The sequence below is a fragment of the Corythoichthys intestinalis genome, chromosome 8 (genome assembly GCF_030265065.1).
Source record: "Corythoichthys intestinalis isolate RoL2023-P3 chromosome 8, ASM3026506v1, whole genome shotgun sequence".
NCBI lineage: Eukaryota > Metazoa > Chordata > Actinopteri > Syngnathiformes > Syngnathidae > Corythoichthys > Corythoichthys intestinalis.
In genome coordinates this window covers 12,406,720-12,422,904 of record NC_080402.1, presented here as the reverse complement: position 1 = coordinate 12,422,904, position 16,185 = coordinate 12,406,720, and the positions used below count along the sequence as shown (strand labels likewise).

Below are 16,185 nucleotides of genomic sequence, written 5' to 3'. Positions count from 1 at the left end.
CTGCCGTGCAAGAAGGAAGCCCTTGCTCCAAAAGCGGCACCTCAAGGCTCAACTGAAGTTTGCTGCTGATCACATGGACAAAGATAAGACCTTCTGGAGGAAAGTTCTGTGGTCAGACGAAACAAAAATCGAGCTGTTTGGTCACAATGCCCAGCAATATGTTTGGAGGAGAAAAGGTGAGGCCTTTAACCCCAAGTACACCATGCCTACCGTCAAGCACGGTGGTGGTAGTATTATGCTGTGGGGCTGTTTTTCTGCCAATGGAACTGGTGCTTTACAGAGAGTAAATGGGATAATGAAGAAGGAGGATTACCTTCAAATTCTTCAAGATAACCTAACGTCATCAGCCCGAAGAATGGGTCTTGGGCGCAGTTGGGTGTTCCAACAGGACAATGACCCCAAACACACATCAAAAGTGGTAATGGAATGGCTAAATCAGGCTAGAATTAAGGTTTTCGAATGGCCTTCCCAAAGTCCTGACTTAAACCCCATTGAGAACTTGTGGACAATACTGAAGAAACAAGTCCATGTCAGAAAGCCATCAAATTTAACTGAACTGCACCAATTCTGTCAAGAGGAGTGGTCAAAGATTCAACCAGAAGCTTGCCAGAAGCTTGTGGATGGCTACCAAAAGCGCCTAATTGAAGTGAAAATGACAGACAAAGTATGGCTCAAAAAGACCCCTTATGATGAGCAACATTAATGAACCCCAGTTTCCCTTGCCCGGACGCGGGTTACCGGGGCCCCCCTCTGGAGCCAGGCCTGGAGGTGGGGCTCGAAGGCAAGCGTCTGGTGGCCGGGCCTGTCCCCATGGGGCCCGGCCGGGCTCAGCCCGAAAAGGCATCGTGGGTTCCCCTCCCATGGGCTCACCACCTGTGGGAGGGGCCAAAGGGGTCGGGTGCGTAGGGAGTTGGGCGGCAGCCAAAGGCGGGGGCCTTGGCGGTCCGACCCCCAGCTGCTGAAGCTAACTCTTGGGACATGGAATGTCACCTCTCTGGCAGGCAAGGAGCCTGAGCTGGTGTGTGAGGCAGAGAAGTTCCGACTAGATATAGTCGGACTCTCCTCCACACACAGCTTGGGTTCTGGTACCAATCCTCTCGAGAGGGGTTGGACTCTCTTCCGCTCTGGAGTTGCCCATGGTGAGAGGCGCCGGGCAGGTGTGGGCATACTTATTGCCCCCCGGCTTGGCGCCTGTACGTTGGGGTTTACCCCGGTAGACGAGAGGGTAGCCTCCCTCCGCCTTCGGGTGGGGGGACGGGTTCTAACTGTTGTTTGCGCTTATGCACCGAACAGCAGTTCAGAATACCCAGCCTTTTTGGAGTCCTTGGAGGGTGTGCTAGAGAGCGCCCCCTCTGGGGACTCCCTCGTTCTACTGGGGGACTTCAACGCTCATGTGGGCAATGACAGTGAGACCTGGAGGGGCGTGATTGGGAGGAACGGCCCCCCCGATCAGAACCCGAGTGGTGTTCTGTTATTGGACTTCTGTGCTCGTCACGGTTTGTCTATAACAAACACCATGTTCAAACATAGGGGTGTCCATATGTGCACTTGGCACCAGGACACCCTAGGCCGCAGTTCGATGATCGACTTCGTAATCGTGTCATCGGACTTGCGGCCGCATGTTTTGGACACTCGGGTGAAGAGAGGGGCGGAGCTGTCAACTGATCACCACCTGGTGGTGTGTTGGCTCCGATGGCGGGGGAAGATGCTGGCCAGACCTGGCAGGCCCAAACGTATTGTGAGGGTCTGCTGGGAACGTCTGGCAGAATCCCCTGTCAGAAAGAGTTTCAACACCCACCTCCGGCAGAACTTCTCCCTTGTCCCGGGGGAGGTGGGGGACATTGAGTCCGAGTGGGCCATGTTCCGCACCTCCATTGTTGAGGCGGCCGATCAGAGCTGTGGCCGTAAGGTGGTTGGTGCCTGTCGTGGCGGCAATCCCCGAACCCGCTGGTGGACACCAGCGGTAAGGGATGCCGTCAAGCTGAAGAAGGAGGCCTATCGGGCCTTTTTGGCCTGTGGGACTCCGGAGGCAGCTGACAGGTACCGGCTGGCCAAGCGGACTGCGGCCTCGGCAGTTGCCGAGGCAAAAACTCGGACATGGGAGGAGTTCGGTGAGGCCATGGAAAACGACTTCCGGACGGCTTCGAGGAAATTCTGGTCCACCATCCGGCGTCTGAGGAGAGGAAAGCAGTGCACTATTAACACTGTGTATAGTGAAGATGGTGTACTGCTGACCTCGACTCGGGACGTCGTGAGTCGGTGGGGAGAATACTTCGAAGCCCTCCTCAATTCCACCGACACGCCTTCCTTTGAGGAAGCAGAGTCTGGGGACTCTGAGGTGGGCTCTTCGATCTCTGGGGTTGAAGTCACTGAGGCGGTTGGCAAGCTCCTCGGAGTTCCTAAAGGCTCTGGATGTTGTAGGGCTGTCATGGCTGACACGCCTCTACAACATCGCGTGGACATCGGGGACAGTGCCTCTGGATTGGCAGACCGGGTTTTAAAAAGGGGGACCGGAGGGTGTGTTCCAATTATAGAGGAATCACACTCCTCAGCCTCCCCGGTAAAGTCTATTCAGGGGTGCTGGAGAGGAGGGTCCGTCGGGAAGTCGAATCTCGGATTCAGGAGGAGCAGTGTGGTTTTCGTCCCGGCCGTGGAACAGTGGACCAGCTCTACACCCTCGGCAGGGTCCTCGAGGGTGCATGGGAGTTCGCCCAACCAGTCTACATGTGTTTTGTGGATTTGGAGAAGGCGTTCGACCGTGTGCCTAGGGGAATCCTGTGGAGGGTGCTCCGGGAGTACGGGGTACCGAGCCCCTTGGTAAGGGCTGTTCGGTCCCTGTACGACCGGTGTCAGAGTCTGGTCCGCATTGCCGGCAGTAAGTCGAATTCGTTCCCAGTGAGGGTTGGACTCGGCCAAGGCTGCCCTTTGTCACCGATTTTGTTCATAATTTTTATGGACAGAATTTGTAGGCGCAGCCGAAGCGTTGAGGGGGTCCGGTTTGGTGACCTCAGCATTGAATCTCTGCTTTTTGCAGATGATTTAGTGCTGCTGGCTTCATCAAGCCGTGACCTCCAACTCTCACTGGAGCGGTTCGCAGCTGAGTGTGAAGCGGTTGGGATGAAGATCAGCACCTCCAAATCCGAGACCATGGTCCTCAGTCGGAAAAGGGTGGAGTGCCCTCTCCGGGTCGGGGATGAGATCCTGCCCCAAGTGGAGGAGTTCAAGTATCTTGGGGTCTTGTTCACGAGTGACGGTAGGAGGGAGCGGGAGATCGACAGGCGAATCGGTGCGGTGTCTGCAGTAATGCGGACTCTGCACCGGTCCGTAGTGGTGAAGAAGGAGCTGAGCCGAAAGGCAAAGCTCTCGATTTACCAGTCGATCTACGTTCCTACCCTCACCTATGGTCACGAGCTTTGGGTCGTGACCGAAAGAACAAGATCCCGGATACAAGCGGCCGAGGTGAGTTTCCTCCGCAGGGTGTCCGGGCTCTCCCTTAGAGATAGGGTGAGAAGCTCGGTCATCCGGGAGGGACTCGGCGTCGAGCCGCTACTCCTCCGCGTAGAGAGGAGCCAGCTGAGGTGGCTCGGGCATCTGGTTCGGATGCCTCCCGGACGCCTCCCTGGAGAGGTGTTCCGGGCATGTCCCACCGGCGGGAGGCCCCGGGGACGACCCAGGACACGCTGGAGAGACTATGTCTCTCGGCTGGCCTGGGAACGCCTTGGGATCCCGCCGGAGGAGCTGGTTGAAGTGGCTGGGGAGAGGGAAGTCTGGGCTTCCCTGTTAAAGCTGCTGCCCCCGCGACCCGACCCCGGAACAAGCGGAAGATAATGGATGGATGGATGGATGGATGAAGTGAAAATGGCCAAGGGACATGTTACCAAATATTAGCGCTGCTGTATGTATATTTTTGACCCAGCAGATTTGATCACTTTTTTCTGTTCACCCATAATAAAGTCATAAAAGAACTAAACTTCATGAATGTTTTTTGTGACAAAGAAGTATCTGTTCCAATCACTCTATCAGAGAAAAATCAGAGTTGTAGAAATAACTGGAAACTCAAGAGAGCCATGACATTATGTTCTCCACAAGTGTATGTAAACTTTTGACCACAACTATAAATCTATCTTTAAATGATGAAACAGTTTTAAGTTGCACTTTTGAACTAATTCATTAATTTTAAGCTTTTTATCTGAGTTTGTTCTACATGATAAAATGTCTGAGTGAGTGCTCGTCCAAGACTGGTGATTCCATACTTTTTGCTAGGGGTTGTAAGATTAAATTGGTCGACTCATTTGTTTGTAACATTGTACATACTATATGCATCACGTGTTCCAGGCTCAATATTTTTATTCCACTTATTACTATTTCTATGCTAGTCTTTTTCCTGAGGTTAACTATTCCTGACAGCACATTCAACTGCCATGGTTCCTTTGTTGACATCGACATGTCATGAGCCTCCACTCTGAGGGTATACCCCCCCAAAGTACTCACGCATACAAGGGTGAATAAAATAAAGATGAGGCAATCGTTGTAGAAAACTTGCAGTGTGTAGTCTGTGACGGGACTCTGTGATATACTGTTAGTGAGCGTTGGAGGATAGGGTCAGAGGTTGATTATGCTATGAATGCCTGCATTTGCGTCTTTGGTTTCGACTGTGGGTTCGCACGCAACTTAATGCACACATTTCGCACCATCCGATGCATCCGCTACAGTGTGGGCAGCTGGGAATGCAAATGTGGCAAAGCACCATAAGGGCACGATGACTGACTGAAAGAAGCAGTCTCTCGAGCATTGCAGGGCGGTGGGGTCAACCATGACGGAAAACTTACCTTTCTGTGTTTTATGCTCAAATATCTCCGAGTCCTGCCCTGGTGTAAAGTGGCCAAAGTAAGTGCAGTTTTCATCTATGGGGGAAAAAATACAACACATGTTAATTCAGTCAGGACGTAATTACATGAATTACAGTATAAGATTATAAATTACATGTCATTTCTTATCAACAATGACAGGGAACATTACGATATCAACACATTAATTCTCAAAGGTGATAATATGGGTTCCAAAATATTGTGCACTCACCCTGCCCTATCATACCCTAATCTTACCTGTCCTCCCTCTTCCTGTCCTATTGGTTAGCTGGTGTAACTTTTCTACACAGTGTTTCCTCGTTAAATCAAGTTGTGACTACTTTGTAATGCTACTTATAGTTAGTTAGCTTATACAGCACATTCAATTTTGTTCCTGTATACCTATTACCTATGTGTATCCCTTTTTTGTCCAATTGCATTTCGAGCAAACACAATAGAACCAACCAATGAGGGAGGATTTCATACTATCACGTGACACAGTAAAATTGCACCATTCTGACTGTCCAAGCAGCCCAACAGTTACAAAATAACATGCATGACGTAAATAACTAAAGATACACGATAATATCGGTTACTGATAATTATCGGCCGATAATGGCAATTATGACTTCACACAGATAATCCAGATATTAAAAAATTCAACCGATAATACAATCCGATAATTATATACTTGATTTAGCCTCCAAATGTACGCAACCAGCTCAGCACCGCTGCCTCCTCAACCCCTCCCCTCTCTGAAACGCCTGAGGGAGGAGGGTTTGAGGAGGCGGAGTTACACAACAGAGGCAGTTGGAGTGGAGCTCATGGCTCATTTTTCCATATGTGAAAAAAACTACGCTCTCGCCATCTGCAAAACATGCACTGCATAAGTTCCACGAGGCGGAAAAAAAGCGTCCTCATTCAACATAAACCCGATCAGCCATTTAAACCTGCATCACAAAGATTTTTGGAACAAACACGAGGCTGCTGCTAGCGCGAATGCTATTGCTAATATAAACACACATAAACGAAGCTAAACTACGGGGCTTGTGTCGACGGAGAAATGCTGCGGGGAGCAGAACCAGGCCCCGAATATGCCGCGGCGAGCCGGCCGGGGCAGGTGTATATTCGGCACGAATGTAGCTACCGCTGCCACTCTGGTTTAATTAATAGAGCAGCACAGCCAGACAGAGGCCTGGTGTGGGTGCTAATTTGGTGGCCGGACGTACTGAAGGGCACAGGGAGGAGGAGATCAGTAATGCATCCAATATGTAAAATAAAAAGCGGCCAGATGACTTTGTAATGCTGCCTTTATTTTCGGCTTAACGAAATTCAGGCGCAACACAACACTCACGGGGACACGAGCTCCAACTACTGCCTACTAGTACTGCCGTGTATCAGCTTAGCTTCTGTAAAGCAAGTGTCGTGAATGCCGCAAATGTAAACAAAGCGCTGCCATGACACAGTACGCTGTAAATTTATGACGTCTTAATAGGATCGTTCTTCTTATATCTCGTCAAATAATAGTCTCCATCTTGTTTTGAGTGTTAAGGACTAGTTAACAGATGAATGCGCAAGATTATTCCGCTTACTTGAAGTATGTAAATATTGCCATTTGTTCTTATTAAGCCCATACATCCCAAAAAAAAAAAAACAAAAAAACAAACAAAAAAAAAAAAAAAGGTAATTTTTCACCTTAAGAAAAAAATGCTTTTAAATAATGTTTCAACCATACCTATTCTTGAATAAAGAACATTTCTGACAAACATGTTTTTTTTTTTAGGATTAAGTATGATCATTACTTGAAATAAGGCTGCTAAACTTATTTTCAGCTAGCTATTTTTATTCAAGATATCTGAGTGAAATACACTTGAAGCGCTGGCAGATAATTTCACTTATTTCCAATAGATTTACACTTAAAACTGACTAGTTTTAAGGAGGTGTGTTTTTACATTGAAGTAATGTTATATATGTTAGGAGTGTCTTACTTTTAAAGGCCTTTTTGTGCAACTTACGTATTTACTCTGTAAGTAATTGTGGCCAAAAGTTTACCATTACACAATGTCAGACAATCTGTCATTATTTAGATTGTGGAATTTACTACTTGTTCACATTTGATGTTGAAAAAAAGGAGCAGTAAATTATATTTTTGCACAGTAATATTTTCTCTTGTGTATACTTTACATTTTTAAAAATAGAATTATCGGCTTGACATTATCGGTTATCGGTATCCGTTGAAAAATGTATTATCGTGCATCACTGTAAATAACATTTGATTTTGTTGTCGCTTTGTTACTTTGCCTCAAATTTTTTTAAGATTAAATGATGACGGCTTACACGCAGTCATTCTTTTTTAATGGCTCCGTTTTGTTCAATGACAAAATACTTCAATCCGAACAAATCCGAGATGCATGTGCGTTCCTTTAACCAAATGAGTTCAACTTTAGAGGTCAAACACTAATTTCTTGTTGAGTGGAACAATGCAGCAAGTTATTCAAAGAGCTTTGGCGTATTAACACCCCAGTGTGGATGTTGCAAGCTGACAGCTGTCATTTTCTTTTAGAACTTCAAGAGTGTCGAACACTTTACACCACACAAGCAATAAAAGAGCTGTTGAGTGATTCAAGAATGAACGTCATGTTCCATGTTATTTCTTGCTTAGCCTCCAATTCTTCTCTAAAGACCTCATCAAGGGCTGACAGTTAATAATCATGTTTCAGTGCAAGGGCGAAGGTTTGCATAAGGACGGTAGGGACATAACGCAACTAACTTTTCAGGATGCTCAAATTGTCCCCACCAACTTTAAGGCAACCTTATTTACCAGCTGTATGAGCTGGATGGATGCTCCAAACAAAGTTTCGTTGTGCTTTTTTTGTAACAATGACAATAAATATTCTGAATCTGAATCTATTTGAATTAAGGGTGACCCAAAAAGATGCGTACCCATGAAAATTTCAATTGTGACTTTGATTAAAAAGCTATTTATTTCAAATTACAACCACACATTATTCAGTTTATGGAAGACCATTCACCAGAGTTTCAGCTATTTCTGTCAATTTTTAGTCAATTTATGGCTTTCCCAAGATGTGTTCCAAATGTCCACCATTCCGTTGCAAGCAAACCTGTACACGTCTGACAAAGTTTGTCAATCACTTTTACACACTCCTCTTTCGGGATGGCTCTTATTTTTGCTGTGATGGCAGTTTTCAGTTCCTCAATTGTTTGTGGATTTCCCTGGTATACATTGTCTTTGAAGAGCCATTCCCATTCCATTTTTTCACCCTCAAACGCATGTTTGATTAGCTGATGACTTGACCCCCCCACACAAACACACACGCACTCACAGATACATACATATACAACATGTCAACAACATGCCGCTACCTCCGTCCCCTACAAAGAGGAGAGATATTAGACTTTTTTTTTTTTCAGACAGCAGCAGCCACTGTAAGGGGTGTAAAAAGACATCAATGTTGTGGAGGTGGGGAACACACCACTAATTTAGCAACTGGACGTCCGACCTGCATCAGAGTTAGCATAACATTAAACTTTGTGAATTTTCTAACCTGCAAAACTTGAGTAGGAAGCTGCTTAGAGAGAAGCGTCCTCCTGTATGTGTTTTCTACTGTGAACGTTAATTAAACTGCGAGAAATGTAGTGAACCGAGATTTACCCCCTTGTCCCCAATTTTCATTTTTATTTTATTTTATTTTTGTGGTCTTACAACAGCCCAAAGGAGCTTTGATTTTTTTGCTGAGTTTGGCTGTGCCTTTGGACGAAAGCAGTAGTGTTTTACCTGAATGAAGGCTCCTTTTTAAATTTTTATTTAATTATTTATTTTTGTTATTCCCTGACTACGAAGTTTTTTTTCAGCCAGCAGCAGCCACTGTAAGGAGTGTAAAAAGACATCAATGTTGTGGAGGTGGAGAACACACCACTAATTTAGCTACTGAACGTCCGACCTGCATCAGAGTTAGCATAACATTAAACTGTGTAAATTTTCTAACCTGCAAAACTCCAGTAGGAAGCTGCTTGGAGAAAAATGTCCTCCTGTATGTGTTTTCTAATGTTAACATTAATTAAACTGTGAGAAATGTAGTGAACCGAGGTTTACCCCCTTGTCCCTAATATTCATTTTTATTTTATTTTTGTGGTTTTAAAGCAGCCCAAAGGAGTTTTGATTTTTGAAAAGTTTTGGAGTTTTGAAAAGTGTACAGTGGGGCAAATAAGTATTTAGTCAACCACTAATTGTGCAAGTTCTCCCACTTGAAAATATTAGAGGCCTGTAATTGTCATCATGGGTAAACCTCAACCATGAGAGACAGAATGTGGAAAAAAACCCAGAAAATCACATTGTTTGATTTTTAAAGAATTTATTTGCAAATCACACAAAATAAGTATTTGGTCAATCCCAAAAGTTCATTTCAGTACTTTGTTATGTACCCTTTGTTGGCAATAACGGAGGGCAAACGTTTTCTGTAACTCGTCGCAAGCTTTTCACACACTGTAGATGGTATTTTGGCCCATTCTTCCATGCAGATCTCCTCTAGAAGAGTGATGTTTTGGGGCTGTCGTTGGGCAATTTCGAGTTTCACTCGAAATCTCTCGATACATGGCCCCATTCTTTCTTTCCTTTACACAGATCAGTCATCCTGGTCCCTTTGCAGAAAAACAGCCCCAAAGCATGATGTTTTTAACCCCCATGCTTCACAGTGGGTATGATGTTCTTCGGATGCAATTCAGTATTCTTTCTCCTCCAAACACGAGAACCTGTGTTTCTACCAAAAAGTTCTATTTTGGTTTCATCTGACCATAAAACATTCTCCCAGTCCTCTTCTGGACCATCCTACTGCTCTCTAGCGAACTGCAGACGGGCCTGGACGTGTACTTTCTTCAGCAGGGGGACACGTCTGGCAGTGCAGGATTTGAGTCCCTGGCAGCGCATTGTGTTACTGATAGTAGCTTTTGTTACTGTGGTCCCAGTTCTCTGTAGGTCATTCACTAGGTCCCCCCATGTTCTTCTGGGATTTTTGCTCACCGTTCTTGTTATTATTTTGACGCCACGGGGTGAGATCTTGCATGGAGCCCCAGCTCGAGGGAAATAATCAGTGGTCTTGTATATCTTCCATTTTCTAATAATTGCTCCTACAGTTGATTTCTTTACACCAAGCGTTTTACCTATTGCAGATTCAGTCTTCCCAGCCAGGTGCAGGTCTACAATTCTGTCTTTGGTGTCCTTCAACAGCTCTTTGGTCTTGGCCATGGTGAAGTTTGGAGTGTGACTGACTGAGGTTGTGGACAGGTGTCTTTTATACCGATAATGAGTTAAAACAGGTGCCATTAATACAGATAACGAGTGAAACCTCGTTAGACCTCGTTAGAAGAAGTTAGACGTCTTTGACAGCCAGAAATCTTGCTTGTTTGTAGGTGACCAAATACTTATTTTCCACTTTAATTTGGAAATAAATTCTTTAAAAATCAAACAATGTGATTTTCTGTTTTTTTTTTCCACATTCTGTCTCTCATGGTTGAGGTTTACCCATGTTGACAATTACAGGCCTCTCTAATCTTTTCAAGTACGAGAACTTGCACAATTGGTGGTTGACTAAATACTTATTTGCCCCACTGTACATGCATGTTATGCTGTTATATCGCCTCTACTAATGTTGAGACCAAACCTACGCCCTTGTTTCAGTGCCCTGCCAGTCGAAATGGATTGGATTTCTATTACCGTCAATGGCAGTCTCTTAACACAATTGAGCTTTTTATTTCATTGGCATCGAATTTGAGTGCACATGCATGTCTAATCATGAGAAAGACATGGTTACAGCCAGCATATTAGTGAGGCGGAGTGAAAACGTTGACACGTGAGGTGTAACAGAAAATCCGCTATGACAAGACGCTTTTGCGTGAGCTCATGCAAAGTTGAGTGCACGTTAGTGATGTGACTTGTACGATGAGGTTCAGCTCGCATGTGGATTCCTAATCCTGCTTTCCATGCGCTCTTACTGTGATACATCAGTGCAATGCTTTCATGTGGAAAAACTTTCCCTGTCTGATGTTTATGAACCATACATGGAGATTTTCTGTCCAGTGGAAATCAGGAAGAGACTGAGCATGAGAAGTAAATATATGGGGTCATGTAATCCAATAACGTATCATCTGCGAATGATGTTCCTTCAAGCATATTCAGTACTGTTTTCGCACATCATAACTAGAGATTGTTCAATGTGGCGCACCTTAAGGAAAAAATAGTAAGGGTAGCAAACTGTATGCCTTCACAGACCTGCGTTTTTCTGCATTTCGACATTAATGTTCATGCATTATTCACTGAGGATTAAAAAAAATATAGAACTGTCAAGATAAGAAAATCCTGGATTCACAGCTTTATCTGAACGTGCACAAAAATTTTGTTAGTTTCTCCTCAGTGAACAGCTCAACAAAGTATAATCATATGCAATCCTACCAAAACCAAATAAGAAAACGACGCTTTTCTGTACTAAAATTGTTTCTGAAGAATGAGCGCTAGGACTTGTTATCAAAGGAGGAAAGGGTTGTTACTTAGCAACAAGATCCAATTTGATGGACACATTTATTGACTGTAGTTTTACTTCAAACTCTGTCAGACCTTGTGAATTATAGATAGCTTTGAGAATTTGAGTTAATTCCAATCCTTCTTTGAGTTTGCTTTCCTTTTTTGTCACACAAGCACTGGCCAAGTGACTACTCCATTCACTGGATCTTCTGCGTTTTGGATGTGAGTTTAAAGGGAACCTCGGACTTAAAGACTTATAGACTCAAATAAGATGCAATTGTTCTCTTTTACTAAAATATGTTATCAAGAAACACATAAAATATTATCATTGATTTAAAATCTATAATATTTAGCATATGTTTTGACCTACGGAGGGCGCCATGTTTTATGTGCGCAATGGACGCTCGGGGTGATGACGTAGATTGTCACTGTCACTAGACCAGTGCTTCTCAATTATTTTCTGTTATGCCCCCCCAAGGAAGACGTAAATGTTTCGCGCCCCCCCAACTCTCTGCCGCCACTGTAAATAGTATCATTTGTCTATAAAACTACTATTATAAATACGCGTCTGCCTAATATTGTGTCCTTTTTTTCTACTAAAGAAAAAAGTAACATAGATGAACTTATAATAAAGTATAACTTTATTAATATTGTTTTGTTTGTAACAGAAAAGACTTGACGCGCATCAGTTTGCCTGAATTTCAAAAAAAGTCACATCCAAACAGTAAAAATACACTTAAGGTACATTTTGACCATTTGATACAGAAAATAAAATGTAATAAAATCAGTAAATAATAACAAATTCAAATTGATTAGAAACATTCAATCATGATGACAATATGCCAAAAAAATCTGACCGAAAAAACAAAACTGAATAAAAGAAAAAAAGAGTGTCTTTGGATAGAAGGACAGTATTACCTCCTTTGCAATGGTGTGGAGTTATTTTGCAATGAGCATGCTAACAATGCTCACTGGTTTACTGATATAACACTGACAAAGCAGGACGATTGTTGGCAATATTCGGCACGGTTTCGCTGAAAAACAATCAAGCGGCTTATCAGTGAGATTGTGGTTTAATGTCTTTAAGTGGCGTTTTAATTGATTTGGCTTCTGGCTGTCCGCTATAATTATTTTTAGACACAGTAAAGTAAACAGTAGTCTTTCCTCATCACCCACTGTATTAAAAGTCAAAGCTAAAAGGCAAACAGCACGGAAAAAAGCGCATTCTCGGCGGCCGAAGTAGAACCGTAGGTGAGGGCGGTCGTCGTGACGATCCCAAGCCGAAAATGGCACTTCTCGGGCGGAGACGTGAGAACCGGAGAAGACAGTGGGTCGCTGCGTGAGTGAGTCCGGTCGGAAAACGGCTTTCGAAAACGGCGGCGGCGCACTGGTCTACATATCGGTTTTCTGTGTGCTGAGTGCTCTTGCTTAGTTCAAAAATACTGCGCGCACTCTGAAAATGAGAGCGCCACTGCCACCCACTGAGTGGATGTGCAATTACACTTTATTCCAATACGGCAAAAAAAAGAAAAAAAAAAAAAAAAAAAGGTACATGCGCCCCACTATTTGAGAAGTACTGCACTACCAGTGTTCTGCAATTCCTTCTATGCGCGGTGAGACGTCCGACACATGCGCACATCGGTTAAAAGCGGCGAGTACTTACATGTTATATTGAGTCTTTTATTACCTTTTCATTGCCTCAAAATACTTTTTGCATGTGTTTCCTTCTCATACTTTTTAGCATTGTGTTTTCTTGTGGTAGCTTTAAAGCAGATTATTGATCTGTTGACCACATTAGTCACGCAGCAAATTTAAACCACCTTTATTTGATAATACGTACTGTGTTTAAGTATTTTCTTAAAGGGTATTACAACACCTGGGGAAATGCTAATATTCCATTATTTATCCATAAACGCATGCCTTTTGGATTAATATCACGCCACTTCGTGTAATTACACACATCGCAACACCACGAAAATGATAGAAATTTAGATCGATTGTCAAGCTAAAATGACTGGCGCCCGAGATCCCGGAAATCTAGCATATTGTGTGCGTGACGTCACAACAAGGAAACAACCGGATCAGTGCTTAGTACTGAATGGCTGCGATGATGGCGGACAATTTTGTTTCTAGTTGCAGCGACGAATCCGACGTAACGAACGTTCTTCTGATGGTGACGAGGAGTTATGAACCTTTCTTTGGTGTTTTGGATTATCAATTTGAGCCCAAATGAAAGCCAATGCAGCCTAATGAAAGGATCATTGAGGGGAGCAATCACACTGATGAAACACCGGCGGCAACAGAAACACCGAATGGTTTGTTTTGCATTTCTTTTTGTGAAGCTGATACACCGTGACCGCAAAATAAAGTAATGTATAGAATAATTATCATTTACTGTGCTATCATAGGTTTTCGCTCTGCCAACAGACACAAATATGAATGGGATTAGAGCAGGGGTCCCCAACCTATTCCACTAAGGCACACTGTGGGTGCAGGATTTCATTCTTACCAAACAAGATGACAACACTTTTTCCCCAATCTGGTGTTTTACAAGTGCAATCAGTTGATTGCAGTCAGGTGTGGCTTGTTGTAGCAGAAGCCTCATTGGTTCAACTGTCTCTGCTGGATCGGCTGGAACAAAAACCAGGACCCACAGTGTGCCTTGAGGACTGGGTTGAAAACCCCTGGATTAGAGGATTTGTTCTATATATTTTGCGAGCGATAATTTATACATGTGTCCAGTCCTATATCCAATGCGTGATATGTTTTTGATTATAAAAGAGTACTCGCTCTGGCCATTTCCCTCCTTTGCTTTGCTTTGTCTGGGGTGGTGGGGTGGTCTCATCAGAGCCAGTCATCGTCCTCTTTGATATCTCGGGACATTTAGGTGGCTGCGCGTGTATGTTGGGCACCGCATCTGCTTTCAGCAGCAATTTCTTAGCAAAACCTGATTTCATTTGTCCATAGTTCGAATAGCTTTCAGGTGTAAAATGCGCACCACACAAAACCGTGCTGGAGGCTGGGTCTGCAAAATTAGCCCTCTTAGCACGGAGGAACTTTACTCATTGTCTACGTAGTCCAGCTCTTTTTCTCGCGTTCGGGAACTCATGGGTACTACATTGCGACAAATGGCTATTTGTACACCACATAGCATGACAGGTTTATAACCATTTTAGCGATTTTTTTGATGAAACACGAACGCAACTCTCTCGTCGATGAACAACGATGGCACCTGCCTCGACCTTTCGTTTCCTTGTTATGACGTCTCCGCCCCATTCGGCTGTTTCCGGAATACTTTCGGAAATGTTCGTAATTTTCTATCTATTTTCGATAATTGCGCATGAATGTGATTTATTTTTTTGTTAACTTTATTAATATTTGTTATCTTGCCACATAACGGTTCTATTGATATCTCACAGCCCCTTAGTATTATAATACCCTTTAAGGCATCTTTCGTATGTTCTGTCTGTATGTATCCAAACAAAACAAGCTGAAAGCGCACGGTGGAACTTTGGGTGTCAGATTCGCTTCTTGGAGCAAGTTTTGCCGGTGAAACACATTTTGGCAGGACACCGCTTGTTTTCCAACTTTCGTCTCGTCTCATCTCGTCTTTCCTGTTCACTTTGTTTTTGCCGCTCGCAGTGTTGTTTTCCACAGGTCTTTTAATTTTCGTCTTAGTCTTTTGGATGAAAATACCTATTAGTCTTAGTCATATTTTAGTTATTTCAAAATGTGTTCGTCTAGTTTTAGTCAACGATTCTCAAAATGTTTTTGTCTATAAACTTCAAAAGTTTTAGTCCATGAATAAATTAGGGCTGTCAAAATTATTGCGTTAACGGGCGGTAATTAATTTTTCTAATTAATCACGTTAAAATATTTGACGCAATTGACGCACATGCCTCGCTCAAACAGATTAAAATGATAGCACAGTGTCATGTCCACTTGTTACTTGTGTTTTTTGGTGTTTTGTCGCCCTCTTCTGGCGCTTGGGTGCGACTGATTTTATGGGTTTCAGCACCATGACCATTGTGTAATTATTGACATCAACAATGGCGAGCTACAAGTTTATTTTTTGATTTTACAAATTTTATTAAAACGAAAACATTAAGAGGGAATTTAATATAAAATTTCTATAACTCATTTAGCTTTTAAGAACTACAAGTCTTTCTATCTATGGATCGCTTTAACAGAATATTAATGTTAATTCTATCTTGTTGATTTATCGTTATAATAAACAAATACAGTACTTGCCGGTATGTATCGTATGTTGAATGTATATATCCGTCTTGTGTCTTAACTTTCCATTCCAACAATAATTTCGTGAAAAATATGGCATATTTTATAGATGGTTTGAATTGCGATTAATTACGATTAATTAATTTTTAAGCTGTAATTAACTCGATTAAAATTTTAATCGTTTGACAGCCCTAGTTTAAAGGGTTTTTGGGACAATTGGCCCTTGCCCAATTCTTTACCCTAAACTTAACTAGACACAGGGCTATTGCAGATATTACCATAACTAGATAGTAAACTTTGCTATGTGTGGAAGTCATTTAATGTTGTGAATCAGTACATTATTAAGATTCTGTTAAAGCGATCCATGGATAGAAAGACTTGTAGTTCTTAAAAAATAAATGTTAGTACAAGTTATAGAAATTTTATATTAAAATGCCTCAATGTTTTTGTTTTTAAAAAAAATTGTAAAATTTTCAATCAAAAAATGAACTAGGAGCTCGCCATTGTTGATATCAATAAATACACAATTCTCATGGTGTTGAAACCCATAAAATCAGTCGCACCCAA

At 43.1% G+C, this 16,185-nt stretch overlaps 1 protein-coding gene across 1 annotated transcript in view; it reads right to left on the bottom strand.

Moving 5' to 3' along the window:
- The window catches only part of LOC130919900 (voltage-dependent calcium channel gamma-1 subunit-like), a 37,557-nt gene that overhangs the window by 8,949 nt on the left and 12,423 nt on the right, over positions 1-16,185 (bottom strand). Inside the window, exon 2 of the mRNA XM_057842530.1 lies at positions 4,830-4,904. Within this exon, the coding sequence (XP_057698513.1) occupies positions 4,830-4,904 (75 nt within the window). The remainder of the gene's footprint in view (positions 1-4,829; positions 4,905-16,185) is intronic.